This window comes from Rana temporaria, chromosome 9 (assembly GCF_905171775.1).
Source record: "Rana temporaria chromosome 9, aRanTem1.1, whole genome shotgun sequence".
Lineage (NCBI taxonomy): Eukaryota > Metazoa > Chordata > Amphibia > Anura > Ranidae > Rana > Rana temporaria.
In genome coordinates, this window is record NC_053497.1 from 44493600 (window position 1) to 44520962 (window position 27363).

General features: G+C 42.9%; 1 protein-coding gene across 6 annotated transcripts in view; it reads right to left on the minus strand.

Moving 5' to 3' along the window:
* The window catches only part of LOC120913421 (calpain-9-like), a 78741-nt gene that overhangs the window by 14854 nt on the left and 36524 nt on the right, over positions 1 to 27363 (minus strand). Inside the window, exons 14-17 of one of the 6 annotated variants that reach the window (XM_040323335.1) lie at positions 26645 to 26707; positions 23960 to 24011; positions 15490 to 15548; positions 9148 to 9216 (exon numbers count right to left, since the gene is read on the minus strand). In XM_040323335.1, coding sequence (XP_040179269.1) covers positions 9148 to 9216; positions 15490 to 15548; positions 23960 to 24011; positions 26645 to 26707 — 243 coding nt within the window. Of the gene's footprint in view, positions 1 to 9147; positions 9217 to 15489; positions 15549 to 23950; positions 24012 to 26644; positions 26708 to 27363 lie in introns of all 6 variants that reach the window. The other 5 variants (XM_040323334.1, XM_040323336.1, XR_005743511.1 and 2 more) reach the window with 5 other exon arrangements.

Genomic DNA, 27363 nt, shown 5'->3' on the forward strand with positions numbered 1-27363 from the left:
GTTTGGGATCACCAGGTCCAAGGAACAGCTGAGGAAACGATGGTCAGACTTAAAATTGAGGGAGCCACATCAGATGAAGAAGATACTTAAAATTCTGCGTAAAAGTAAGTAAATATATATTGGGGTTGGGGGGGGGGGGGGGGGGTGGGTGATTGTCTGCAATAATGTGTTGCCATGTATATTTCACCATCTGCCTCCTTGGCCTGCTTGTAATTTTAAAGACATGTTGTCATTTATTTTTTTGGACATAAATAACTACATATTTACAAACAGTGTTCTTAGTAAACAACGTAACATCACATAGTTTATCATAAAGGCTCGGTTATTCCAGGAACAACACACCTGGACATGGCTCACTGGCAAAAAACTTTGTTTGTAAACATTGTGTAAAAGCTAGTTCTAGAAAAAAAAAGTATGAGAATGGGAAAGGCAAACAGGATTCATTCTAAAAACAGTGGTAATAAAGCAGATGTTTTCACATCTGCAATGCAGAGCACCTGTGTCTCCCCAAATCAAAAATGGGTTTTGGTAGGGTCTCCCAGAAATACAGTTTAGGGGGGACATCCATGTGTGTCACTTTGCTAAAAAGGGGCAGGATCAGAGCTTGCCATATAGAAGTAATTGCAAAATGTAGGTTTGGTGAAAGATAAAAGTAACTAAATGAAAGCATCTTCTAAGCAATGTGTGCGATTTATGCTCTCCAATATCTGTGTGCTGATGAGTCTACATTTTTTTTGGTTTATTTCAGGGGAAAGAAGTCGCCAGCATTTGGAGGAGGCAGAGAGGGCCAGACAAGGCCAAAATCTGCCATCTCAACATGTGGAGGAGGAGGAGGATGTGGAAGGAGAAGAGGATGTGGAAGGAGAAGAGGATGTGGAAGGAGAGGAGGATGTGGAAGGAGAGGAGAATGTGGAAGGAGAAGAGGATGTGGAAGGAGAAGAGGATGTGGAAGGAGAGGAGGATGTGGAAGGAGAGGAGGAAGGAAGAAAGGAGGAAGGAAGAGAGGAGGAAGAAGTAATTTTGGACTTAGAAGTCATAGCAGATGAAGGGCAAGTGGCGGAAGAACAATTTGGCGAATTGAAAGAAGGTGGATTGATGGATGAAGGAGGAGTCCAAGATGATGGGGAAGTGGTGGAAGAAGGAGGAGTGATTGAAGATGATGGGGAGGTGGTGGAAGAAGGAGGAGTGATAGAAGATGTCGAAGAGGTGGAAAGGAGAAGCCCATCAGGTCAGTGTCACCCTAGCTTGATTCAAAAAAACATATGTAGATAGGCCTCATAGAAAAATAATGTTATAAATGCCATTTTTTTTTTTGGTTTTAGGGGAGGAGGATGGTGTGCCAATATTTTCACGTGCAAGTGCTGCTATAATTATTCAGCAGGTAATGGAGTGCAGCACTGAAATGCACAATATGCGTGAAAGGATGTTTCTCATGGAACAGAATGTAACAAATGTCCTTTTGGAATGCAGCACGGAAATGGACAATATGCGGCAAAGAATGATGGTCATCGAATCTAATTTTAAGAACATTATTGACATGATGGGCCGTGTCAAAGACTGAAACACCCCCCGCCCATCCCCCGCCCCCACAAACATTTTTACTGTTTTAATAATGAATACGCCAAAATTTGAAGATACACACACAGTGTGCCAACATGTGCTATCTGCCATCAAAGAATATCTAATGTCTGTGCTTTGTGGGTCCAACCCCCTCCTCCATCCTCAAGTAGTTGAGAGGAAGGGTTTGCTCCCACAAAACACAGACATTGATCACCCATGATGTCAGATAGCACATGTGGCCATTTGTCTGTTGAACCAATGACATTTGGCGAGTTTGCACTGAATGTGTGTATCTTCCAATTTTGGCGTGTTCCAGTGTGAAAGCACACCATGACTGACTGCTGTTGTGAGTTTTTATATTTTTGTAATTGGATTTTGTTACTTTTTGACCATGTTGAACATTTTGGGATACTATAAAGTTTAGACCATAAAGAATAAACAACGCCAAAAAATTTAAAAAATATATATATAGAATTATAAATCTCTCTAATCACTGAATTTAGTGAAGTAGAGATTTGACTCCAAATTCTCACCTAAAAATTTACTTTTAGAAAAACACACCAAAAAAAAAAAAAAATGGTTAAAAAATTATTGTTTTTTGTGCATAAAAAATATGCCCAAATAAAAAATTAAAGCGGTAAACACCCCACCAAATATAATCTATATATATATATATATATATGTAAAAAATAAATCTAACTATATTTGATAAAAAACAAAGTGAACTTGTTAATAAATGTATAATCTGCATAATATTTTTGGTTGAATTACCTGAAAAAAAACAAAAAAAAAAAAAAAAATTTTTAGACTCCTAAGTACAAAAGCAGGGAGTAATGAAAAAAGTATAAAATAATTTTTGGGGTCATGAACAAGCAAAAATTAAAATACTTGACCTCAAAATTTACAAATGGAGTTGCTTCTTATTTCTAGACTCAATACCCTGTTTGTAGATGAGTGAATACTGTGCAAAATGTGGTTAGTTACTAAAAGTGGAGAAATCAATTATGCATTACAATTGAAGAAGTTAGTTAGAGAACCAGGAAGACAGAAAAAGAGAAAAAGCATTAATGACAAACAACTGTATAAAGTCCAATGGTCTAATTATTTATTATTTTTTAGAATATTCCTTTCTTTGGGGGCCGAATTAGAAAGAAATATGATCTGGCATAGCAATGGCCCCCCGACCCATGAAGTACTCAACATATTTGTCGCGTACCTCACGAGCTGATTGGGGGGCCAAGCCAGCGCGACCAGTGTCCAGCCCGGGAAGGGGATCTGAGGGTAGTCTTGCCTCAGAACCGATGTCGGGTAGGTACGTCTGGGAGTGCCTGCGTAAAAAGTTGTGCAAAATGCAGCAGGCAAATACAACGGTGTCCAATTTATATTCCGCCAGATGTATCGATGTCCTGAACAGGCGGAACCGGTTGGTGAGTATCCCAAAGGCATTCTCGACTACCCTCCGAGCCCTGGCCAACCGAAAATTAAACACACTCCTCTCTGAGGTGAGGGTCCTCTGGGGAAAAGGCCGCATGAGGTGAGGACCAAGCCCGAAAGCCTCGTCCGCTAGGAACACAAACGGAAGTCCTTCCACATTATCTTCATCTGGTGGCAATGCCAGACCACCAGCTTGGAGACGATCATAGAAATCAGTCCGTGCGAACACTCCCCCATCAGACATCCGGCCGTTCTTCCCCACGTCCACATATAGAAACTCATACTGTGCCGACACCACCGCCATCAACACAATACTATGATAACCCTTGTAATTATAATAGTACGACCCCGAGCGGGGTGGGGGCACAATGCGGACGTGTTTCCCATCTATTGCTCCACCGCAGTTTGGAAAATCACACCGCTGGGCAAATTGGGAAGCCACAGACTGCCATTCCTGTGGTGTGGAGGGTAGCTGTGGGGACAAACAAAATTAGAGATTTAGTACTTTGTAACAAATACATCCTACAAGCATCCTTGTGACAGTTCACAGTATTAAAATTGCATTAGAAAAATGTGCATGTAGAATTTGGGAAATGAAATATATAGGGCCACTTCATTAAGAGACTCCACAGCCCTCTGATGGGGACAATAAAAGTTTGAAGGGGGGGGGGGGGACACAAAAACCAAAAAGTCCTGTTTTAAAAAATGGCAAGGTGGGTTTGTCCCTAGGATAGCATGCTGGACAGGTTAATATTGGGTAAGGGACAAATCTGCAGGTAGGCCAAGAATAAAACATGTAAAGCTGATATCAACATGCATAGGGAGAAAAGGTAACGTTAGTTAAACACACAGCATATCTGGGAAAATAAAAATAAAGTTAGTTGGCCACATTATTAGAGCCAGGAAACTTACCTTAATATACTCCTCATGCATAACTTTGATGATGGCAGCACACGTGTCCGGTATGATGACCCCAAGCGCCTGCGGAGAGATGCCTGTCGAGAACTTGAGGTCCTGCAGGCTCCTCCCAGTCGCCAGGTACCGCAACGTGGCAATAAGCCTCTGCTCGGCCGTGATGGCTTGGCGCATCACAGTGTCCTGCCTCGTGATATAGGGGGACAGAAGATCCAGCAGACGGTTGAATACGGGGTCCGTCATGCGGAGAAAATTCCTAAAGTCATTAGGATTATTCTCCTGGAGTTCCCTAAGCAGAGGCATATGTGAGAACTGGTCACGCTGGCGCAACCAATTCTTGGTCCAGAAACGCCTCCGCCCCCTGTTTCTGGCCAAAGTACTGGACAAATGAACATATCCAGCAGCCATCCCATAAACAGCACCAACTCGCGAAAATTGACGCTGCTGCTCCATCATGGCTTCAAACCGGCCGGCTGGTCAGTCAAGAACACACTGAAACAGAAAGCACTCGCAAATCCAGAACTACCTGCGACAAACGCGTGACAAACAGATACGAGCGCACAGGATGCAACTGCTAAAGCAGAAACAACCTGCTTGCCTATAGCCGAATGACAACTACGTTCCCGCAAGCACACGCACTGAACCCGTGAATACACGCTGTCAAAGCCTGGAGACCGAGAAGCGCGAATCAGCTCTAACCAAACCTTCACTAACACGAGCAAACCCGTAACTAGCAAAAGAGGAACAGAGGGCGGCGCCATTAACTTTGGTCTTCCCCTTTATAGTGACGTCGTACGTAGTTTACGTGCACGCGTTCCGGTACGACGGGAATTTGGTCCGCTGGTGTGTACACGCCAGCGGAACAAAACACAAATCAGCCTTGTACGCCGGAAACTGTCGGGCAGACAGTTTCCAGCGCACAGATCCGGTCGTGAGTACAAGGCCTCAGAGTATCTATGCGACAGATTCATAGAATCAGTTATGCATAGATATCCCTAAGATCCGACAGGTGTAATTGTTTTACACTGTCGGATCTTAGGATGCAATACCGCGGCCGCCGCTGGGGGGAGTTTGCGTCGTAAACCAGCGTCGGGTATGCAAATTAGTAGTTACGGCGATCCACAACGGTTTTTCGCGTTCGCTACGTCGCTGCTAGTCTAGTTTCCCGTCGCAAAGTTAGTCGTCGTTTTTGCTGCCCTTACTTTACACAGCACATGTATGTGCTGTATAAAGTATGGCCGTCGTTCCCACGTCGAAATTTGAAATTTTTTTGTCCTTGCGTAAGACGTCCGGGAATACGAAAGTACGCTACGCACGTCGCTGTTCAAAAAAATGACGTCACTTCGTGCAAAGCACGGCGGGAATTTCAAAACGGAGCATGCACAATAGGTCCGGCGCGGAAGCGCGCCTAATTTAAATGGCACACGCCCCTTTGAATTACGCGGGCTTACGCCAGAGGCTGCCAGCGTAAGTTTTCATGCAAGTGCTTTGAGAATCAGGCACTTGTGATGAAAACTTGCGGCGGTGTAACGTATCTACGATACGTTACGCCTCCGCGATTCTACGTGAATCTGGGCCAGGATGCTCAGGTAGGAAGCAGCTTGCTTGAAAAAGGTTTTTAAAGATTTTACTGAAGCATTTTTTGTAGTCCACCCAAAAGGAGAAGCTTGTTTACCTCCTGCCACATTTGACACCTTTTGGGGGGAGGGGGTGTGGGTACCCGGCTTTGACAGGTACACACTCCCACTTTTGGCTCAGTTCGCTGCTGCAAACTGAGCCAGAAGTTCGCCCCCATCCTTCCCTCCCAGTCCATTCACAAAGAACAACGCACTACGTGCACGCGCAGTAGAAAACAAGTTGTCGATTTTCTTTAGTCAAGATGGCGGAGCCAGCACCCAATAGGTGATTGAAAAATTGGCTCGGGTAAGGCCACTGCTGGAATCCTGAACAGGTAAGTCCAGGTAAGTCATGTAAGGTAAGCTAATATTAAAAGTCATCAACTACAGTATTTGTAGCTGCGGACTTTGAATGTTTTGGGAGGAGCCTGGAGTACCTCTTTAAATCATAATGTCTTGTGATTTATGGAAAGAAAGATACAGTAGAGCTGCCAAAATGAGAATCACAATTTTTTTGCTTAGAATGAAGATCACGATTCTCTCACGATTCTCACGGCGTAAAATCTTTTACATTTATACAAAAAAAAAAAAAAAATAGGCTAACTTTACTGGCTATTTTTTTTTTTTTTATTCATTAAAGTATTTTTTTCCCAAAAAATTGCATTTAAAAAGACTGCTGCGCAAAAACAACCACCATTTTATTCTCTAGGGTCTCTACTAAAAAATTATATAATGTTTGGGGTTCTAAGTAATTTTCTAGCAAAAAAAAATAATGATTTTAACTTGAAAAGAGCTGCCAGAAAAAGGTTTGGTGTTTAAGTGGTTAAACGTTCTTAATTTACATACAGAAGTTTATTCCTTTGATGTAAAAAGTCAATGTGATACAATGTTTAGACTTAACTTTCCACTGATAAAGAATGTTTTCAAAACTTGGCAGGCTGCCCAGACTTGGCAGATTGCCCAGACTTTGAGTTTTGGCTGAGAGCAGAGAGGAAATTCTTTGCATACCAAAGTGCAGAGAGAGAGGGCCAGATTCACATAGAATTGCGGCCGTGTAACGTAACCCGTTTACGTTACACCGCCGCAAGTTTTCAGTGTTAGTGCCCGATCCACTTACCTGTAAACTTGCGGTGGTGTATCGTAAACACGTCCGGCGCAAGCCCGCCCAATTCAAATGGGGCGGGTACCATTTAAATTAGGCGCGCTCCCGCGCCGGACGTACTGCGCATGCTCCGTTCGCAATTTTCCCGACGTGCTTTGCGCGAAATTACGGCGGCGCAACGTGTTTGTGAATCGCGACGTGCGTAACGTACTTATGCCGAAAAAAAAAAATTCAAAAGTGATGCGGGAACGACGGGCATACTTTGACCACTTAAGGACCGGACCAATATGCTGCTAAATGACCCAAGGGGTTTTTACAATTCGGCACTGCGTCACTTTAACAGGGATGCACTGTGATGTAAGAGAGGGTGGGGGACTTAACTTCTGATGGTCTTGACATATAATGTAAGGGGAGGGGATGCGCTGGACATCTAATCTTACAGATACAACCGGCCCTTTTGATAATGCTGATGCGGCCCACAAGGAAATTTAGTTAGACACCCTTGTGCTACATGGATTCCCTATAATTAACAATTATAGAAAGTGATATAGAAAAAAAAATACTAAGCAGCTGTAATAATATCAATAACAGAAGGTAACACAACTAAATAAATCCATACATCTCTCCCTTGTATCCCCCCCTCTAACCTTATCTTCCCTAGATGCAAAGAATATATAATAACAATCATATTAAATAACTAAAATATGTGCATTATTACCAACTCTGTTACATTTGCAAATAAGTTCAGTGCCTGTTATTATGTAGTGGGGTTGATTTACTAAAACTAAGGCCGCGTACACACGGTCGGTCCAAACCAATCAGAATGGTCCGACGGACCGTTTTCATCGGTTCACCGCTGAAGTGGCCTGATGGTCTGATGTGTGTACACACCATCAGTTCAAAATCCGATCGGGTCAGAACGCGGTGACGTAAAACACACGACGTGCTGAAAAAAAACGAAGTTCAGTGCTTCCAAGCATGCGTCGACTTGATTCTGAGCATGCGCGGGTTTTGAACCGATGCTTTTCTGTACTAACCATCGGTTTGGACCGATCCGGCAGCGGTCCATCGGTTCGATTTTGAAGCATGTTTTAAAATTTTGGACCGAAGGAAAACAGACCGATATGCTATACACACCGTCGGTTTGGACCGATGAAACTGAATCTCGGTCCATTCTTAACGGTTTTGTCTGACCGTGTGTACGCGACCTGAGAGTGCAAACTCTGGTGCAGCTGCATGTTAGCCAATCAGCTTCTAACTTAAGCTTTGACAAAAAAAACAAAAAACTGAGAGCTGATTGGTTTTTATGCAAAGCTGCACCAGATTTTACACTCAGGTTTTGATAAATCAACCACAAAGAATACATAAATCCCAATAGAAATTCTCTTTTCTACACCCAAAAAAGATGTGCAAAAAACAACAATCAACCTCTCAATCTAGCAGTGCACTTCGTCCAAGGTGTCCATAAACCATGACAATCCTTGCTCATGGAAATAGATTTAGCGAGTCCAATTGATCTGTTAAAGTGCTATTTGACCTACTTATTCACTTAAGAAGTCAATTGGAGTCTATTTCTACAAAGGAAGTGTCATAGTTTGTCATGGTTAGACAAAAAGAGCACCTTAGGGGATGTGCGCTGACGCTGTTATATTGAGAAGCGGGATGTTTTTTGCACAAGAGGATTTTCATGAGGATGTTTTAAATACCATTGCAATACCATTGTTTTAAATACCATTGCATCTACTGCTCCCTGTCATCAGGAGCAGTGGTCTCTGTGTAGTGTGCCCATCGGGGGGGATTAGTTAGAATCACTCCCTAGGACACACTTAACTCCTTGATCGCCCACTAGAGTTTAACCCCTTTCCTGCCAGTGTCATTTATACAGTAATCAGTGGCTATTTGTAGCTCTGATTTCTGTATAAATGACAATGGTCCCAAAATAGTGTCAAAAGTGTCTGATGTGTCCGCCATAATGTCGCAGTCCCAATAAAAAAAAAATTTTGCAGATCCCCGCCATTACTAGTAAAAAAAAAAAAAATTATAATAAAAATTCTATAAATCTATCCCCTATTTTGTAAACGCTATAACTTTCGCGCAAACCAATCAATATACACTTATTGCGATTTTTTACCAAAAATATGTAGAAGAATACGTATCGGCCTAAACTGTGGAAGAAATTTGTTTTTTTATATATTTTTGGTGAATATTTATTATAGCAAAAAGTAAAAAATATTGCTTTTTTTAAAAATTGTCGTTCTTTTTTTGTTTATAGCGCAAAAAATAAAAACCGCAGAAGTGATCAAATACCACCAAAAGAAAGCTCTATTTGTGGGAAAAAAAAGAACATCAATTTTGTTTGGGTGCAACATCGCACGACCGCGCAATTGTCAGCTAAACCGACGCAGTGCCATATCGCAAAAAATGCTCTTATCGGGAAGGGGGTAAATCCTTCAGGGGCTGAAGTGGTTAAGAAGCACATAAGGAGATAAGGCCATTCATATCAAAAAGTAAAGTACAAACCGTTCCAGCTATGATTTTCTTCCAGAGTGTGAAAAACTGCTCCCGGTCCAGGGAACCCACAGCTGATATCTGTCTGGAGTCAAATAATAACAACACAAGCATGCAAGTATGAGGAGATGCAAAGGTACAATCAGTTGGATGTAGTCCCAGAACATATGTTTTGTCGTAAATAGCAGGATATTTAGTAATTCCTCAGTGGCTGAAAACGGGTTGAAGAATTTAAATTAATTAATTTGAATTTAAAAGAATTTAAAAAGGAACTTTAACTTTGGAGATTAAAAAACAAAAAACAAACAAAAAAAACGTAGAATAAAAAACAAGATAGCTATTCAATACATGGAATGGTAGGAGGAACCCATTTAAGAAACACATATAGTGGTATGGGAGGTACATTGATGACATCTTGTTCATGGAAGGGAGAGAAGCTTTGTGGAACAACTGAACAACAATAACCTGAACCTGTGTCTCTCATACAAGTGGAACTATAATACAATTACTTTTTTAGATTTGACACTCTCGGAAAACACAGAAACTGGTTAGGTATCAACGTGCACTTTTTTGGAAAATGTGTGCAGGTAATTTTACATTACTACATTAGTTGTCATTCTTTGCACACCATGAAGGCTATACTAGGGGAGAAATGTAAACATGCTAAGAGAAACTGTTCCACTTAAGCCTTGTATAAAGAGGAATCTAAGACAGTAGACCTTGGTAAAAAAGACCTTGGCAGGGGCGGACTGACCATTCGGGCACTGCCCGAGGGCCCCATGCCACTAGGGGGCCCCATCAGGGTGGCCAACCTCAGTAAAACCAGAGACAGTATGTAAAAATCTGTGTTTTAAAAAAAAAACAAGATTATAGCTGCCCCGCCTCTCCAGTACCGTTTCAGTGTGTGTATGTGTATTCTGTGTGTATGTATAATGTGTGTGTATACTTTATATGTATACTGTATGTGTGTATATACTGTGTGGCCCCATAATCTATTGCCTGGGGGCCCCATAATCTCCTATTGCCTGGGGGCCCCATAATCTCCTATTGCCCGGGGGGCCCCATGAGTCAGCAACAGAACAAGAATTTACCTCCTAAGAAGAGGTAACAAAGGGGGTAATCCACAAAGAAGCGGCGCAACGTAATTTTTCCTATTTAAGTTACACCGCCGCAAAATTTCTACCTAAGTGCCCGATCCACAAAGCACTTACCTAGAAATTTTGAGCGGTGTAACTTAAATCCGGCCGGCGCAAGGCGTTCCTCTTCTCCAGGGGGCGATTCCCATTTAAATGAGGCGTGCTCCCGCGCCGGCCGTACTGTGCATGCTCGTGACGTCATTTTCCCGACGTGCATAGCGCCAAATTACGTTACGTCGGGCTTTGTGGATCGCGACGGGACAATAAAGTTGCGTCGGGTAAAAAAAAAGATACGGCGCCAAAAAAAAATGTTTAAATTAAAAAAAAATCGCGTCGCTAGCAAGAAAGGTCTGTTTTTACAAGGTGTAAACAGTTTACACCTTGTAAAAGCAGCCCTAATTTTGCGTTTGCAAAATAAAACTTACGGAGAAAAAACTAAGCTGAAAAGCTTTGTGGATCTCCGTAAGTCCTAATTTGCATACCCGAGGCGGCATTTCGACGCAAAATGCCCCCAGCGGCGGATGCGGTACTGCATCCTAAGATCCGGCAGTGTAATTCAATTACACATGTCGGATCTTCTGCCTAACTATTGGAAACTGATTCTGTGGATCAGTTCCATAGTTAGGACCAGGGATACAACGGAGTAACAGCAGTTACTCCGTCGTATCTCTTTTGAGGATTTGGCCCAAAGTATCCAATATCAAACTCCCCTGTAAACAAATTACTTCTGTAACTACTTTCTCTACTGAATATACAGGCATACCCCACTTTTAAGTACACAATGGGACCAGAGCATGTATGTAAAACGAAAATGTACTTAAAGTGAAACAATACCTTTTTTCACTTCTAGGGTGTAGTGGGGGGTCAGGGGCTGTAGTTGAGGTCTCATCGGCTTTAGTGGGGGTGTCAGGGGCACACTGGAACAGAGCGGGCTATGCTCTCGGAGCTTCAGCTCCTTCTACTGCGGTTGTAAAATGTCTGTAAGGCACTTTACATACACTCGCGGGTATGTCCTTACTCGCGAGTGTATGTAAAGTGAGTGTACTTAAAGCGGGGTATGCCTGTAATTAATAAACATCTGTCAGAAATCTGTGATTTCTTAAAAGATGAGTGCCATTTTTCCAGTAGAAGGACACAGGCCTTGGGATCACTCCTGGCATCAAGATATAATAAGTCAAATATAGGAGTGTTAAAGGGCATGGCTGTCGGCCCCAGGCTCTTACTAGTGTGTTTAAAAAATACTAGATACTGTAGGGTACACATAAAGTCCCATTTAAAAACACCCACAGTTATCAGAGATTTTTTTTTTAAAACAATATACCAATTGTAACTCATGTAACGTGGTGATGTGAATATTATCCCATGTGCAGAATGCTCTCTTCAATGGGTTGGTTGCACTACCGGACGATTAAAGTGATTGTAAAGTCAATTTTTTCTCCCTATAAAAATAACAAACATGTTATACTTACCTGCTCTGTGCAATGGATTTGCACAGGGCAGCCCAGATCCTCCTCTTCTTGGGCCCCTCTTCTGTGATCTGGGCCCCTCCCTCCTTTTCAGTGCCCGCTGTGGGGACACCCGAGCCGAGTCACAGTTCCCTGTGTCCATTCAGACATGGAGCCCTGACCCAGCCCCGCCCCCTATCTTTACTAGCTAACTTTGATTGGCAGCAGGAGCCAATGGCACCGCTGCTGTGTCTCAGCCAATAAGGAAAGAGAATCTCAGACAGCTGAGACACTCATGGACATCGCTGGACAGAGAGGGACCTTAGGTAAGTATTAGGGGTGCTGAGGGGAGCTGCTGCACACAGAAGGTTTTTTATATTAATGCATAGAATGCATTACGATAAAGAACTTTCTGATTTTACAATCCCTTTAATGATAAGGGTAGGTGAGCACTTTTTCAATGGGATGAATCCTAAAAGTTAAAGGGGTTGTAAAGGTAAAAAATGTTTTCCCTAAATAGCTTCCTTTACCTTAGTGCAGTCCTCCTTCACTTACCTCATCCTTCCATTTTGCTTTTAAATGTCCTTATTTCTTCTGAGAAATCCTCACTTCCTGTTCTTCTGTCTGTAACTCCACACAGTAATGCGAGGCTTTCTCCCTGGTGTGGAGAAAGCCTCTTGAGGGGGGAGGGGGCGAGCAGGCAAGTCGGGACACTCTCTACTTTGCAGATAGAGAAAGGAGCTGTGTTAGTGGGCGTCCTGACACTCCTGCTCGCCCCCGCCCCCCCCCAAGATTCTTTCTCCACACCAGGGAGAAAGCCTCACATTACGGTGTGTAATTACAGACAGAAGAACAGGAAGTGAGGATTTCTCAGAAGAAATAAGGACATTTAAAAGCAAAATCTAAGGATGAGGTAAGTGAAGGAGGACTGCACTAAGGGAAAGGAAGCTATTTAGGGATTTTTTTTTACCTTTACAACCCATCCCTCCAATGTTTCTAAACATGTTGTGGAAGTTCATGATTGGGACCTGAGCTGTATCCTTTATTGTGGAATGCAGAAGTTTTATCCGTCAGATGGGGCAGTGATTTACACCAAAGACTCCTGGAACGGGTGTGGTGGATATTTAAGCTGTATTCCATGTTAACTGCTGGGCTGAATCACTGCTTGGATGTCATCCTTCATTTAAAATAATGCAAAAATGCATTATTCATTAATTATTGTTACTCATTATAGAATTATTTTTAATGAGGTATACGAATGCTGTTGTATATGGTGTGTGTGGTCTTTTATGATGCATTTCTATGTAATTGGTATTTTGTTCTTATGTTTGATCAGGACTGCCGTTAGAAATCACGGGGTCCTGTACAGCCTGACAGTCCCACCCCCCCAAAAATATATCAAAACTATATTTTCACTAAACATACGCTAAAATCATTATTAGTGGACACAAACATAAGATAACTTACAAAATGCCTGCTAAATCTAAAAGAAAATGTTTTAACGTATAAAGTTTTATTAAATAAAGCTCTCTGTGTGAATGAGGTCTTGGGGCTCATTCACACAAGTGCTGTGTCCTGTACAGTGTGAAGACAGAGGCTCCTGTTCATTCATAAACTGAAGCATGGTAAACTTAAGTTATTAATGGACATAGGGGTGATTGGTACAGATCACCTACTGTGTCCTACTGTGTCCATTCAGAAAAGGAAGAGGAGGCTGGTAAATTTAATTTTTACCAGCCCCTTCCACTGCTCTCCGTCCCCCTGTGTACCTCCAACAGCCAGTAGGTGGGCAGCATGCAGAGGAGGGGGGCGTGATTTCGATATGAATGTTAACCCAATTTACATACACATACCCATGTAATTTACATATAAATAGCGTGCAATTTACATATAAGCGCTGACACTATTTATACACAAATGCCAGCGCAATGAGCTATCTGTACAATGCACAGAGTAGGACAATTACATCAATGATGCCCTGAGTGTCTCTCCCTCCAGCATCTGAAAACTGTCAAGAGACAGAGGGGGGAGAAACTGTCTTTCAGCTGCTGCAGAGAGCCACACAGTGGATCGTTCCTGTAATTAACCCTTGCTCCGCCACACTGATCCTCCTCCCTGTCCAGGCCCTCCTGTGTGTCGGAACCCCTACAGGAGGATGGGTGGTACCCCCCCTATCGTTGGCCCTGTGTTTGATTGTAATATGGCATAGGTGGTAGTTTGTATTTCTCCCCATGTTGGACTAGGAGGTTGAGTCCATCTAATTGTGATACTTGGAGTCTGACACACAGCTGTGCTTAAGGCCTCACTGGCCAAAATGCGTTGATGGTTTTGTTGTGACCAGATTTTAGCTGACTATTAAAAAATATTCAATGAAGGATATGCAACCGGGTGCCAGCTTTGTTGATGGCTTGGAGGAGCTTCAGCTGTGCACCGGTGTTCTGTGCCAATTTTACTGGATATCGGAGATGGAGCATTCTTAATTTCTGTGATGCATTCTATACTGACATCTCTGGGCTGTGCCCTGCCCCTCTCCCACATCCCACAAACCACTAAGAGGACCCAAGTGGCCAATAATGGCTCCATCATTGGTTTGTGAGAAAGCATGGGTTGTGACATAGCTCCAATATCAGAAAAGTTGAGGCATGAATATGGTGCACACCCATGGGGGAGCTTCCCTGTCACACAGGAGAAAAGTTATTTCAGACTAGAGGTACTTGTAGGTCCACTGTTGTGCCAGAAATTATGTAGCACTGTTGGTATGCTGTGTATGCATGATGGTTTCTTTTTCCGACCTCCACATCAATGCTAAGTCCTGCAGTGATATATGTGTTAGACAATGAAACCACAAAGCACAGCAGGGGTCACAAGCATCTGACACACCTGGTAGTGTCAAATGCTGAAGAGACTGTTATGCCGCGTACACACAATCGGAATTTCCGACAAGAAAAGTTCGATGTGAGCTTTGGTTGGAAGATCCGACCGTGTGTAGGCCCCATCTGACTTTTTCTGTCTGAATTTTTGACAGCAAAAATTTGAGAGCTGGTTCTCAAATTTTGCGACGGGAAAAGTTCTGTATGCAATTCTGCACAAAAAAACATGCATGCTCCGAATCAAGTAGAAGAGCCGCACTGCCTATTGAACTTAATTTTTCTCGGCTCGTCGTACGTCTTGTACGTGATTGCGTTCTTGACGATCGGAATGTCAGACGACATTTATGTGACCGTGTGTATGCAACACAAGTTTGAGGCAAAATCCGTCTGAAAAAAAATCCACGGTTTTCTTGTCTGAATTTTCGATCGTGTGTACGCGGCATTAGAGGTTGCAGTGTTAGAATTCAGAAGAGGTAGGAGACAGGCCACCGACAAGGTGAGTATACCATCTCTTCTCCTGCAGGGACCTTTTCCTAGCCTTTTCTTTTTTAACATGATAGGGTCATTTTTAAGAACATCTAAAGCTAATGTTTTGGATTGAGTGCGGAAGGTTTCGAATATTTGTCAGGTTTTTATTGTGTCTCCAGTGGGAAAATATGCTTTTACAACATATTTGGGAGATAGGTGGTCAATAGGACAGGAAGAGAGGAGGAGACTCCTCACTGGGAACACTGACCCTGATAACGAACTGACAGAGGTTCTAAACTTTCTTCACTCTATTCAAAAGCAAAAAAATAAAACATTTGTGGTTGGAGTAAATAAAAAATTCAAAATAGAAAAAAAAAATACAGAAAACAAGCATTTAAAAGTAAAAAAAAAAAAAAAAGTTTTGGAGTAGGATACATCCTGGGAGGCCAGCAAACATCGACAGGACTCTGGAGGGAAACTCGGCACAAGAGGAACTGTAGAGATATAACAGAAAGCCATTATGTACTCGTAACCATTCAAATGTCTTTCATGTGTGACAAAGTATACGCTGCAGACACCTCAGTTTCACTGCATTAGAATATAGAAACTCACACATAAAACTTTATTGGCGTGAATGCTTATTCTGCACTGTTTGGTATTTCCTACATTACCTAATTATTACTAATGGTGCCTGAATTTCATGTTCATTCCAAAGAAAGAGAATCAGATGCAGCTGTAACTGTTTGATGCCTGACATCAAAGAATATCAATATCAACATTTTTTCTACTCCAAGAGTATGGAAGGGTTTAAATACATTTTAGTTATTTTTTGCCATCTGTGTACCCATGGGGGGACTGCCCTTCACTTTCTCTCTTGTAGCGTCAACAGGAAGTGAGGGAAATCCTCTGTCAGGCCCCGTACACACGACCGAGTTTCTCGGCAGAATTCAGCCAGAAACTCGATCGGAGCCGTATTCTGCCAAGAAACCCGGTGGTGTGTACACTTTTGGCCGAGGAAGCCGACGAGGATCTCGTCGGGCCAAATAGAGAACATGTTCTCTATTTCCTCGTTAGTCAATGAGGAAACTTGGCTCGCCGACATCCTTGGCGGCTTGACAAGGAACTTGACGAGCAAAACGATGTGTTTTGCCTGTCGAGTTCCTCGGACGTGTGTACGGGGCCTTAGACAGTTGTCTCCTAGATGGTTGCCACCAAAGCATTTCCTTTCTATTTCTTTTTTGGTTACAACTCAAGATGTTGCAATCACCCTCACTTTCCGTTCTACATGACAGTGGTCACCAGGACAAATAGTTTAAGTAAATCTGCCTAATAAGAAGGACAGAGACAGCAATAAAATCCTCATCAGTGTTTCAACCCCTCACCGTTCTAGACAAAATAGAAAAAACAAGTTTTGGCTTTAGATACATTTTAATTCCAACTTCAATGTGAGGCAGAGGATACGGAGTAAATTTCTGAAGAGGTTTTAGGCTGGGGAGCAGTGGCAGCTGGTGCTCCATTTTTCTGGGGGGGAGCAAACAAAACCCCAACCAACACCCCCCATTGTGATTAAAGCATTTGTCTGCCCCCCCCTTTTTTACCACTTATTTTTTTTTGGGGGGGGGGGGGGCAAAAATTTGGTTTTGACAGGAACCCACTCCCACTTCCGGTGGGATCACCACAGCGATCCGAGCGAAAGTTCTCCCCTCCCCCTAACAGCTTTCTGGGACAAGTCACAAATCCCAGAAAGCCGTCAGACCATTCACAAGCACAGTGCAATTGGAAGCCAGCTAGGAAGCCACAAGTGGTCACGGCTGGCTTCCCAATGTAAACCTGCCAGCGATTGGACCCAAAGACGGCAAAAGATCTGGCTTGGGTGAAGACATCTCTGAATCCCTGGGCTGGTAAGTGTCCTAATATGAAAAGTCAGCTACTACAGTCCTAACCGCTTTATTGATTTTAGAGGCAGCGGAAGGGGGTCCCCTCCCTCCTGCCACTCTCCAGTGCCTCTCCGAGCTTTCCCATCCTGGAGGGGAGCCCAGGATCTGATCCGCCAGTTGTGGCAGCTTACAATCGAGTTGATCGGTAATCGCATCATCCCCAATCACCTCTATGGTCTAGGTGACCGGAAGTGACAAGCATTTTTGGCACTTCTGATTTCTCTGGATGTAAACAGCACCATTTTAAAATAGTGAAAGTATCTGATCACACCAATCTTGGTGTGATCAGATGCTTTTAAGGGCAGTGGAAAGCTCTGGGGTCTAATAGACCCCAGATCTCTCCATAAAAATTACCTAACACTGCCTATTGCTGTCACAAGGGATGTTTACATTCCTTGTGACAGCAATACATGTGATAAAATTGCCCCAAATGTCAGAGCAAGAGCAATAATTCTAGCACCAGACCTCCTGTGTAACTAAACTGGTAACCCGCTTTTAAAGCATTTTTAAATACTGTAGTTTGGTGCCATTCCACAAGTGTTCAGAATTTTCAGATGTGACATGTTAGGTATCTATTTACTCCGTGTAACACCATCTTTTATTTTACCAACAAAATGGGTATTATATTGTAAATATGTGCATTAAAATTTGTAAAGGAAACAAATGCATTTTAGGATAGATAAACTGCAATATCCTGTTACCTGTCATTATCCAGACTTTCACAGAAAATGTTGACTGCAGCTGCAAGTAGGCCACCATTGGCATCATACTATAAGTGTTTGTGTGGGTGGTAGTGGAAACTAAGGGGCAGATCCACAGAGAGAGTACGCCGGCGTATCTACTGATACGCCGGCGTACTTTCAAATTTCCCGCATCGTATCTTTAGTTTGAATCCTCAAACCAAGATACGACGGCATCTGGGTTAGATCCGACAGGCGTATAGCTTCGTACGCCTTCGGATCTTAGATGCAATACTTCGGCGTCCGCTGGGTGGAGTTTGCGTCGTTTTCCGCGTCGAGTATGCAAATTAGCTATTTCCGACGATCCACGAACGTACGCGCGGCCGTCGCATTCTTTTACGTCGTCTCTAGTCGGCTTTTTCCGGCGTATAGTTAAAGCTAGTGTTTTGCGGTGTATAGTTAGATTTGCCATGGTAAGTATGGCCGTCGTTCCCGCGTTTAATTTGATTTTTTTTTTCTTTTTTCGTAAGTCGTTTGTGAATCGGAATGTACGTAAGTCACGTCTATGTTCAGAAAAATTACGTCCTTGCGACGTCATTTAGTGCAATGCACGGCAGGAAGTTTCGGAACGGAGAATGCGCAGCTCGATCGGCGCGGGGACGCGCTTCATTTAAATGAAACACGCCCCCCTACTCGCCGATTTGAATTAGGCGCCCTTACGCCGCGAAAGATACACTACGCCGCCGTAACTTACGGAGCGAATTCTTTGAGGATTCAAAGCAGTCAAAAGTAAGTTACAGCGGCGTAGCGTATCTCACATACGCTGCACCGACCTAATTGTATGTGAATCTACCCCTAAGAGCCGGTTCACACTGGGGCGACTTGCGATCCGACTTCATGTCGCCTCAAGTCGTCCCAAGTCGCGCTGTAGAGAAAAACAATGGAAGTGAATGGGAGCGGTGTTAATACACACGACTCAAGGCGATCCGACTTCAGAAAAGGTTCCTGTACTACTTCAATCTGACTTGTAGGCGATTTGTACCCATTCATTTCAATGGAAGTCGCCTCAGAAGTCGGATCACTGTCTTAACTGAAGCGACTTTCCAGGAAGATAACATACATTTCTCAGGCAAACCTCTCCTGCCCCCCTCTCCCTCCCCCTCCATCCCCTAGAGCTGATTGTTGTTTTATTGGCCACTGGAAAGTCTCCTGTCCTGGAGACAACTTCAAGTCGTGTTGTAAATCGCCCCAGATCGCCCTGTGGTTCATGTTCAAGTCGTGTCGGAGTCGCCTCTGAAAGCCGCGCTGGAAGTCGTGTCGCCCTAGTGTGAACCGACTCTAACAGTTTTCTTGTAGTTGGGCTGCCTACATTGTAGGTCTGCTACTGTGAAGATTTACCTGCCTAAAGTGATGGTATTTACTAAGGGTGGGAAGGAGATATCTTTTAATAACAGACCACTGTTCTATTTTAAAAACATTTAAAGTGTTAATAAACCCCAAACCAAAAATACATTATATTGCACCCTACCAATCATTAGATGTGGTGGCTCCATGAGTTTTAATTTCTTTGGCTTTTTCCCCTCTAGTTTCACCTGGTGATCCAGCCATTAACACTCCTGTATTAGTGAGACACAACTCTGGAGAAATGAGCATAGGAGGTACAGTAGACAGCAGCGTTGTCAGCCTGGGGGTAGGGGAGTTTTAAATGTATTAGCATGTAGGCAGGTGCAGTCTAGTTTCTCCACTGCAGGTGGCACTAAACTGAGGAAGTCGAAAGGTACATGGTTCCTCTATGGTTTTCTGGGTCACTGGGGAAGCTTTTCGGTTGGATGCTGCCTCCACATGTGACCCATGGTGGCCATCATGGGTCAGGCAGAATCTATTTAAAACCCTGGCTCCTGTGCTTTGTGTGTGGGTAGTAAAGGGTCAGGTCACCTGTAGGAAGAGGTTCGAGATGAATAGGGAAAGAACAGGGACATGTTAACCTTCCTGGGAACCTTCCATTTTGGCACTGAGCAGCCAAGCCACATTCCATCCCTCGAGACAGATGCTGCCAGTGCATCCGAAACCTGCTGCTACACTGTGCGCTGCAACATAAAGCCAGTTTGCCTAGTCGGTTTGATTTTCAGCCGGGTAGTTATACTGGTTTGAACTACATTTACAATACAGTTCTGTTCCACCGTCCTGTTTACTGCCGCCACACAACACTGCACATCTCCATAAGCAGATTTAAAACTCTAACACATTTTAACCAAATTCCAGCTAACAATTCATAAGCAGTTACATAAAATAGTTTTTTTCCTTTTGGGATGAAGGTTTATATAAAAAGCTGATCATTTTATCACCCCTGCCATTGTTAAATGGTTTGTCTAATCCATTTAAATTGATACATTCTGCTGGAGAGCTTGTGCTTTTAAAAAACAACAGAGTTGCTGGCTGGATCATCAAATAAAACATTTAAATTTACAAGGTGAGATTTTCTAAGAGCTAACAGGTTGGAAAGAGTGAAAGGTTGCAATAAAAGGAAACAAGCATGATAAGTTGCAGCTTATTATATTAAAGTTGAACTCATTTTTTCATCTTTTCATCTATTAAATCTTCTGCCCTTGTTGTTTTAACTTTGGATACTAAATTTTTTTTTCTCTGCCAGTAAATACCTTATACAGCCCACTTCCTGTTTCTAGTCTGGTCATTAGCCTAGGCCAGTGATGGCGAACCTTGGCACCCCAGATGTTTTGGAACTACATTTCCCATGATGCTCATGCACTCTGCAGTGTAGTTGAGCATCATGGGAAATGTAGTTCCAAAACATCTGGGGTGCCAAGGTTCGCCATCACTGGCCTAGGCTTATCACATCATGTACAGCTCTCTCTTTCACTCTAGTGAGAGTTTGCCAGAAAGGGAGGGGGGGATGAGTCATACGAGGGCCAATGAGAACTGCAGAGCTGGAGGTGTGCCTCTGTGTGTCTGTGTAAATCCAGGAAGTGAACAGGCAGCAGCTTCAGCTGCCCACAGTTAAAATGCCTACAGCCAGACTCAGTAGAGGGACATTTCTGCAGCAAATTTGGCAAGTACAGAATCACAGTATATATAAAATAATATGCAAAGTGGTTGGAAGGAAGCTTCAGAATGGCAAAGATGGTTTTATTACAAATTATGTGACCAGATTGCAGTTACTCTTAAAGTACTAAAGTTCTTACTTTACTCTGCACTATTAGAACTGTATCTGACAAAATTGCAAATAGAACACAATCTATTCTTATTCATTGGCAATGCAGAACTGTTTGTTCTATGTGGCTATTGCTTCAGGAATTGGAATTCATTTCCTCACCTGAGCTATAAATACAGCTTTTTTGCATACAGAGATCAGCCCAGAGCACCTGGAGACTCCATGATGAGCAAGGTTCTGAAGAAATTAATCTCCCGAATGCTTTGATCTTGGTCACAAAGAGGCAGATTTACTGAGACTGGAGTACACAAGATCTGAAGCAGCTGTGCATAGTAGTAACCAATCAGCTTCTAACTTTGGCTTGTGCAATAAAATTTGACAATAAAACCCAGAAGCTGATTGGATATAATGCACAGCTGCACCAGATTCTGAGTGCACCAGTAAAGTCACTGGCCCGGATTCACATACATTGGCGCATATTTATGCCGGCGTAGCGTATCGAATATACGCTACGCCGACGCAGCGCAGAGAGGCAAGCACAGTATTCACAAAGCACTTGCTCCCACTCGCTCTCAAATCTACGCTGGGTTTCCTTGGCGTAAGTGGGCGTGAGCCATGCTAATGAGGCATGACCCAATGCAAATGATGGGCCAAGCGTTATAGAAGTACTTAAAACGAACGGCGCATGCGCCATCCCAGTGCGCATGCTCAGAATCACGTCAAAACAACTGCCTAAGATACGTCGAATCACTGCCTACGACGTGAACGGAACCTACGCCTAGCCATATTCACGTACTACGTAAACAGCGTAAAATACGACGGCTGTGTTCCCTGGTCCATACCTTTGCATGACTTGCGCCTCCTATATGGGGAATAACTTTACGCCAGACGTACGACTTACGCAAACTGCGTATATTATGTGCCGGGCGCAAGTACGTTCGTGTATCGACGTATCTCCCTCATTTGCATATGTGCATAGAAAATCAATGGGAGCGGAAAATGCTCCCAGCGTAAATATGCGCCCACGATACGACGGCATAGGCAAGTTACGTCGGTCGTAGGAAGCCTATTTTCAGGCGTATCTAGTTTTGTGGGCACGGCGCACAGATACGACGGCGCATATTTACACTTACGCTGCGTATCTCGAGATACGTCGGCATAATTGCTTTGTGAATCCGGGCCTATGAGTACAATAGGTCTGTGCTGGGAGGGTGTGGCACATAGATGCTCTCCAATCCTATTCGCCCTATAGTGGTGAATGGCATATACTAGGCTATTCCAAGTCTATATTACCAAGGTCAAAGTAAATAAAATGCCTAACGTATGTCAAAGTATCATAGAGTTTTACATGCCAAAAGGTTTGGAAATTATTGCATCATATACCCATGTCATCCAACATGTGCAATGCCAAATGGCTGAACAATAAAAGGAGAACGTCTTATGCCCCATACACACAAGCGGAATTTCCGCCAGCTACAGTCTGATGTGAGCTTTTCATCGAAAAATTCCGACCGTGTGTAGGCTCCATCAGACTTTTGCTGTCGGAATTTCCACCAGCAAAAGTTTGAGAGCAGGTTCTCACTTTTTCCGACGGAAAAAAATACTACCGGAAAATCCGTTCGTCTGTATGGGGGAACAAAAACGCATGCTCGGAATCAATTGGACGCATGCTCGGAAGTATTGAACTTCTTTTTCTCACCTCGTCGTAGTGTTGTACGTCACCGCGTTCTTAACACTCGAATGTTCAGAAAACTTTTGTGTGACCGTGTGTATGCAAGCCAAGCTTGAGCAGAATTCCGTCGGAAAAAACATCCAACTTTTTTCAGACGGAAATTTCGCTCATGTGTACAGGGCATTAGATTCTGCAGTTCCGTGAAATCCTCTATGGGATTGATTTACTAAAACCAGACAGTACAACATTTGGTACAGCTCTACATAGAGACCAATCAGCTTCCAGTTTTTTTGTCAAAGCTTATTGAACAAGCTGAAGTTAGAAGCTGATTGGCTACCATGCACAGCTGCATCTGATTATGCACTCTTCAGTTTTAGTAAATCAACCCCATGTGTCTTCTTCTTGGACTATAGTGAATATCATCACACAGGTAATTCTTTCCCATCAGCCTATAGGGCAGGCACTGGCTTGCAAGTCTGAATAAAACTGTCAGCCAGTGTGGAGCACTGCGCCGCCGTAAGTTACAGCGCAAGTTCTTTGTGAATACAGGACCTGCTGCTCTAACTTACGGCGGCGTAGTGTATCTGAGATACGCTACGCCGGCCAAAATCTACCTGAATCTAGCCCATTGATTTTAGGCAAAATTTTTTTTTCCTTTAGGCTGCATTCACACCTAGGCGACAAAACGCCTGAAGCGCGACGCTCGTGCCGCTGGAGGGGCGAATTTCCATTGATGTCTATGAGATGGTTAACATCTCACGCCGAAACGCCGTACGCCTGCCACCTGAAAACAAGTCCCGGACCCTTTTTTTCAGGCGGCATTGGCGTTCGGGCATAGGCATCAATGGAAATTCTCTCTCTAAAAAAAAAAAGGAAACAAATCGCGGCAAAATACGCTGTTACAATGTGAATGCAGCCTTAGTGACCCTTTAAGTTCTCAGGTTCTCATTATGAGGGTTTTCCAGTTGAGCAGAACACCTAAAATGGCAGGTAGACTATGGTACATAGATTTTACTGTTGGGGCATCCAAGACATACAAGAAGCTATGATCTCATCTAGGATCTAATTTATAACTAAACTGTCACCTTTGGGTGGAATAAGTCTTAAGGAACACTTAAGGTCCACTTAATAAATACGTGGAACCCACATCCCAACTTAATTAAATAATGCACGGTAAGGACTAAACTGCATAGCAGCAAGTCAGAAAGCAGTTTTCTAATTAGACTAATTGATATATTCAGTACATTGTGTTTTGTGTGATGATCCACCTTTGGTTTTTGGCAATTAATCTTTACAAAAACAATGATCTGCTTTTGTGAAAATCCTGTAATGTAACTCATCATTTAGTGTTGTAGCACGTTTGGAATTCCACAATGATGGGTGTTGTTTTGACTGTTGTTATGACTGTGTTGGTGTTTTGGTGCTCCAAGGTACTTACTAAACTCACTCAGTAGGGATGCCAAGAGACTATGAAGCTGTTCAGAGTTGATTCTGCAATCCTGTTATTGAGCAAGACAAAAGAATGATTCAAAGCTTTTTTTTTTTCTTGATCTGCTATTTTCCCCAAAAAAATTAAATTTACCATTTTTTCCCCCTACAAGATTTCCAAAGTCTAAGGCCCCGTACACACGGCCGAGGAACTCGACGTGCCAAACACATCGAGTTCCTCGGCCAGTTCAGCCCTAAAGCCGCCGAGGAGCTCGGCGGGCCGAGAGCTCCCATAGAACAACGAGGAAATAGAGAACATGTTCTCTATTTCCTCGTCGAGCTCCTCGACGGCTTCCTCGGCGAAATTGTACACACGGCCGGGTTTCTCGGCAGAATTCAGCCAGAAACTCGGTCGGAAGCTGAATTCTGCCGAGGAAACTGGTCGTGTGTACGGGGCCTCATGCTGCGTACACACGATCATTTTTCGGCTTGTAAAAAAGTTTTTCAGCCTCCAGAAAAAACAACGTTTTTTCCAACTTCATCATTAAAACGACGTTGCCCACACACGATCGTTAAAAAAAAAATGCTCTAGCAAAGCGCGGTGAGGTACAACACGTACAACGGCACTATAAAGGGTAAGTTCCATTCAAACGGCGCCACCCTTTGGGCTGCTTTAGCGGATTTTGTGTTAGTAAAAGACGATTCACGCTTTTCTGTCTGTTACAGCGTTATGAATGTGCTTACTCCATTACGAACGATCATTTTTTACAACCCAAAAAACGACATTGTTTAAAATGTCGTTAAAAAATGCAGCATGTTCGAATTTTTTTTTTGTCATTTTTCAGAACCCGAAAAATGATGTGAAGCCCACACACGATCATTTTAAATGACATTTTTTAAAACGTTGTTTTTTACATGCCGAAAAATGATCGTGTGTACGTGCCATTAGCCTACCAAAAACCAAGCCAGCTCTGTTATCAGAGCCCATCACTGTTTCTCTTTCAAATGTTCCAGCAGACTGCCGTTAACCTCTTCCTATCCCTTTCTCAGTCAGTAAAGAGATGATGTACATATAGATAATTGTTTGGAAATATCTATAAGCCCCCTCGAATGGCCCTAAATTGCCCAATCCTATCAGATGTTGTATAACATTTGCTTTTGCTATGGGTGGTAGGATGGAGGTTCTGGAGGCCTACCCTATGTCTAATGCCGCGTATACACAATCGGAATTTCCGATGGAAAAAGTCAGACAGACTTTTTCCATCGGATATTCCTATCGTGTGTAACCCCATTGGAGTTTAGATATAGAACATGTTTTATTTTTCTCCGATGAATTCCGATGTGATTTGGCTGGGCAAAAGCCCGATCATGTGTACGCAGCATAAGAGGAAGATACATGGTTGTCTGGTTCATCGTTCCTCAGTCTTGTGGGTCTCCCTTCCTGTGATCTTTACTTCAAGGTATGCTTTAGCTGATTCCAGTGAGGTATCCAACACGCTACAGCTAGATGGGTCTGGGGCAACTTTGAAGATTATACCTCGGTAGAGACATGAAGGCCAAGGAAAGTGAGTCTTCCTCTTTGAATTAAGGACCCCTCTGTGTGCTCTTAATTGGTTCAACTGAGCACTTTCCTTTTTGCTTTTAGAGCAGGCAGGGTTTGACAAATTTGCTTGGAATCTAGGAGCCAGCTAAAAAAGTTAGGAGCCAGAAAACGCACCCCGTCCCGACGAGCTTGCACGCAGAAGAGAACACATACGTGAGCAGCACCCGCATATGTAAACGGTGTTCAAACCACACATGTGCGGTATCGCCGCGATTGGTAGAGCGAGAGCAATAATTCTAGCCCTAGACCTCCTCTGTAACTCAAAACATGCAACCTGTAGATTTTTTTAAACGTCGCCTATGAAGATTTTAAAGGGTAAAAGTTTGTCGGCATTCCACGAGTGGACGCAATTTTGAAGCGTGACATGTTGGGTATGAATTTACTCGGTGTAACATTATCTTTCATAATATTAAAAAAAATTGGCATAACTTTACTGTTGTCTTATTTTTTAATTAAAAAAAAGTGTAATTTTTTTCCCAAAAAAGTGCACTTGTAAGACCGCTGCACAAAAACGGCGTGACAGAAAGTATTGCAACGATCGCTATTTTATTTTCTAGGGTGTTAGGATAAAAATATATATAATGTTTGGGTTTGTTTGTTTTTTTGCTCACCTTCCAAGCCAAGTCGCCAGGACGCTATTTCTAGTCGCCATGGCGACCTGGCGACCGGGATTTGTCGAGCCCTGACTACAGGTCAGGAAGAAGACTTATTTATGGCTGACTATGACTGATTATAACTTTAATCTGGTGCAATGAATATGCACAGCCATATATACCACAATAGGGTACACAGCTTTGTGCAAAGGGAATTTTCATCAGAGGGGTGTTTCATATACCAAGATGCTTATTCAACGTGTTGCACAATGGAGGAGGCATAGAGGATATCTATTAAGATGTCAGGAGCAGGCCCTCCAAACCGCCTTGTATTGCATTGTATTGTAACTGCACGCTCCTTTTATAATGTAAAGTGATGTGCAAACTGTTGGTGCTATATAAATCCTGTATAATAATAATAATAATAATAATAATATGCTAATAATAACCTCACACATGTACTCAAGCTAAAATACTTTTCTTTAGATGATCTTATATAATAACTTACTTGGTTTGCAAACATAAGGAACCTGCTTAGAATCTCAGCTTCAGTTGGGCACATAGACAGTTTCTGTAACACAAAAGTTGAGTTAGCCTTAAAGATAATCAACTACTGTGTTTCCCCAAAAATAAGCCCGGGTCTTATATTAATTATGCCAACAAAAGACCCGGTAGGGCTTATTTTCAGGGTAGGTCTTACCATGTAATGTGCTGTCTTTTCTCTCCCCCTCTCTCTCCCTGCCTGTCAGGAATCCCCAGTGTGAACTGAGTTAAAATGCTTGTACAATCCTATAATCCACTCTATTACAGTAGTATATAATGTACAATGTGTGCGTTTCTGTAATATAATTGTGCCAAATACATTTGTTATAGCGCCGCTCTGCACTTCTGTGACCCGCCGGAGCTCTCTTCCCCGCAATTATATTACAGAAATACACACATTGTACATTATAAACTACTGTAATTTAGTGGATTATAGGATTTTACAAGCATTTTTAACTAGGGCTTATTTTCGGGGTAGGGCTTATATTGCAGCCCTCCTGGAAAATAAAGCTAGGTCTTATTTTCAGGGTAGGTCTAATTTTTGGGGAAACAGGGTATACACAGAAATGTGCACCTGCCGTAAAGGGTAACTCCCACTTGCGTCACCAAAAAAATAGCAAATAAATAATAATAATGTAATGTATGCAATTGCTACACAAGTTAATTTAATTTAATGAAAAAAGT